The sequence below is a fragment of the Pinus tabuliformis genome, chromosome 5_1 (genome assembly GCF_031772625.1).
Source record: "Pinus tabuliformis cultivar Carrire ecotype Pingquan chromosome 5_1, CPIR1, whole genome shotgun sequence".
NCBI lineage: Eukaryota > Viridiplantae > Streptophyta > Pinopsida > Pinales > Pinaceae > Pinus > Pinus tabuliformis.
This window is the reverse complement of record NC_142305.1, coordinates 175,414,672-175,417,800: the sequence shown is the minus strand read 5'-3', so window position 1 is coordinate 175,417,800 and position 3,129 is coordinate 175,414,672. Positions and strand designations below refer to the sequence as shown.

Genomic DNA, 3,129 nt, shown 5'->3' with positions numbered 1-3,129 from the left:
CCCAAGTCGATATAACCTTGATGGTTTGAGGGTTTATCTCGAGAGATAGACCCCTGGATCTCTCAGCAACATCCAGGGCTTGAAAGTGCCACCCTGGCATGATAGTTAGAAGGGTCTTAACAATCAGCTCAAAGCTACCTAAGGTTTCTTGAAGAAAAATAATGTCACAAGGCTCACAGCTCAAGAGTCTCTTAAGGGATGATCTTTTAGAGGGACTAGCTAGTCCCCTACAGTTGAAGGAGAGCCTCTTCATGGGGGAACATTGCCAAGGGTGTCTGGTGCTCTAAGTACCCTTTCAGTGGTGTTTTGTCTGCCTTGAGCTACATCATCCCCAACAATCTTAATGGCTTTGGACATCTTGGAAGGCCTCCCCCGAGTGGGTTTATGCACAACATTTGAGGGTGTGATACCTAATCCAAGCGAGTAAGGGATTGCCTGGTGGCAGGAACGGAGGTTGTAGGAATGTGAACCCGAAGCAGATGGCAAAATAGGATTGTGTTGGAGCCCATGTCTAAGGACAACTGGGGGGTGGTGGAAAAGATAGGCAATGGGTGATCAAGTGCACAGGTAATGGGAGAGGTAACCAAACAAGGTGAAGATGCAGATGATGCCAATGAGAAAAAAATATTGATTAAAATTTAGTGCAGAGGATAAGGGAGAAGAAATTGTACCCGATGTAGGAGCAGCCTCCACAGCAGATCGAGATCTAGTCATACGAGGCGAGATTGGCGACATCTGGGAAGCGTTGGGCTGAGCAGTGACCCCAGCCACATCCTTTGGACTATCTAGACTTGTGGGCTGCTCATCCACAATCATGTCTTTCATCTGGCGATGTTTGGTTCCCTTTGTAGCAGCCGGAGTAGTAGGCATGAGCAGTGGGCATTCTTTGAAAATATGTCCAACCTTATGGCACCATCTACACCTCAATGGAACACCTTCATAACCAAGATTTTGTTAGTGAGTGAAATGCCTTCAATGCAGGGTAATGTTTTCCTCCAGGCCTTCTCTGGTGTCCAAATGAACCAGGATGCGAGCCATAGTCGTATTCCCTGACGTTTCATAGGAATGATCATGTTCTAAATAGGTATCTAGTGCCATGCTTATGCGCTTAAAAACGACTGGAGTCCAGTATTGCATCAGAAGGCTTGGTAATCGAACCCAAATCGGCCCAGCTCCCATCTGTTCCCTCCCAGGATCAAATAAGGGATCCCATATTTTCAACATAATAGGGGCTAATTCGATATGCCATAATCTAGAGAGTATCCAGTCCATGTACTCTTCCCTGTGGAAACGAAGGGCAAACCATCCTCGCACAAGCACCTGCATGGTGGGTAGTTCTTTGAGTAAAGAACCCCAAATCTCTGAGGTCCAGAGACAAAGTCTCTCCACAGTATAGTTCTGCCCCCGAACTCGGCCCACCAAGACCTTCTTGGCTGTATCAGCAACTTCCCCCATTGAGAGGTCTTCGCCCAAGGATAGATTGATGTCCATATCGATAGATTTTAGGCACCTTCCTTTCTTTAGCTTGCTAGATCTGTGAGCCGTCAGATAGTCCCAAAGATATCCCCGTATGCCCTGGTTAACCATCTGTGGGGTGGATGGGGTCGATTTAGGGTTTGGGACCGAGAAGTTGAAGCATCCAAAAGGGATTGGGGTGCTGGGAGATGGGCCACCAGGGTTAAGGGTGCTACCAGATAGTGTAGGGATAGGGTAGGTAGTAGTACGAGGAGGGGGGATGCCAGAGGTGGAAGGGTTGTAGGGCGGGGCAGAAATGTGGGGTAGACGGGGCAGTGGCACGTCGAAAGTGGGCAATGGTTGTAGGTAGGTACCAAGGAGATTCAAGGTAGCCGAGGAAAGCGGTGGGCAGTCCAAGCTGAAGGCATCTTCGATGTTGATAGAGGGTGGAGGATGGGACACAGATGGCCCAGGTCGGTCCAGTGCAGAGCTAGGAGCTGACAGAGGTCGTAGAGATGCGGCAAAGGGACCAAAGCCTGACATAGCTTGATGGCGAGACCAAATGACCTCATGGGGATTGGGGTCCTCGTATAGCCCACCTCATCCAGGTCCATTGCAACTGACAGGAAAACGGTCGATGGTGGTTACGGACTGCGAGGAAGGCGGGAGGACCACGGGAACGGAAAATGCCAGAGAGCCCGCTAGAAGGAGGTAAGGTTGGACGGAGTCTGGCAAGCTGTGGAGGTTAACACTGACTGTCAGGTGCCTGGCAGCAGTGCCACATTAACTCCATTATCGCCGACCATCAGAGCTCTGCTAGGGTTTCTTTTCCTCTTCATTTTCCGCCATCTTCAAAATAATTATTTGTTTGTGTTCTTGTCTATATTTTTGTTTGGAATAATTTATAAAGATATAACAGTCAGGTGGTTTCAGATTTTAGTTGTTTCATCAAGTATATTCCAGTATAATACTGTATTCCAGCTTTGTTTATCAGACAATATTTGTTCAGGAACCAAACATGTCATATTTGGCCATGATATAACTATTTACTATTTTAGTATTACAGTGACTTGATCAATGGACATAGGGTGCTTGTAAGATTTTAACTGCATACATGAGATACATTTTGGGCCTATTTGGGTACACCAAACTTTATTTATAAGATATTCAATACCTGTTCAGGTACACCAAACTTTGCGTGTAAGATCTCCAATAAAGAGAGTTACTTTACTTCATTGTTACTCTAGAATGAAGTCTTTTCTCTTAACCTGTCATTAACTCTGTCAGTATTAACTATTTAACATGTTCTTTAATTTGTTTAAACCATCAACATATTGTTGTTGTAGTTGGTGCATTTTTAGTGGGAAGATACCATTTTGTTTGAATGCTTTATTTAGTTTATTTTTTACACAAATGTTCTTATGAACAATATTTCTATGGATGTCACAGTTTATTAAAAGTGAGGACTCATAAATAGTGAGCACCTTATTCACATCCACATACTCATTCTTTAAACTTTATATTGAATCACAATGCAGGAAATTCTAGGGATGCTCCTCCCTTTAGTGCTCTGTTCTGATTACCGAAAGAACAAGGATCTTGGCAATGATACAAAATTGCATGTTATGAGGGGCTGCAAGTATTTTTGGCATGCACTTTTAGGATATACGACTG

General features: G+C 44.9%; 1 protein-coding gene across 1 annotated transcript; it reads right to left on the bottom strand.

The window, feature by feature from the left end:
* Positions 1-972: 972 nt before the first annotated feature.
* On the bottom strand, positions 973-1,491 carry LOC149163987 (uncharacterized). Its single transcript, XM_089429328.1, has one exon. The coding sequence runs from the start codon at positions 1,489-1,491 to the stop codon at positions 973-975; it is 519 nt and encodes a 172-aa protein (XP_089285454.1).
* Between the last annotated feature and the right edge of the window lie 1,638 nt (positions 1,492-3,129).

What these genes read in the sequence shown, in the direction of transcription:
- LOC149163987 (XM_089429328.1), bottom strand. Translation starts at nt 1,491, where the DNA reads ATGGACATCAATCTATCCTTGGGCGAAGACCTCTCAATGGGGGAAGTT.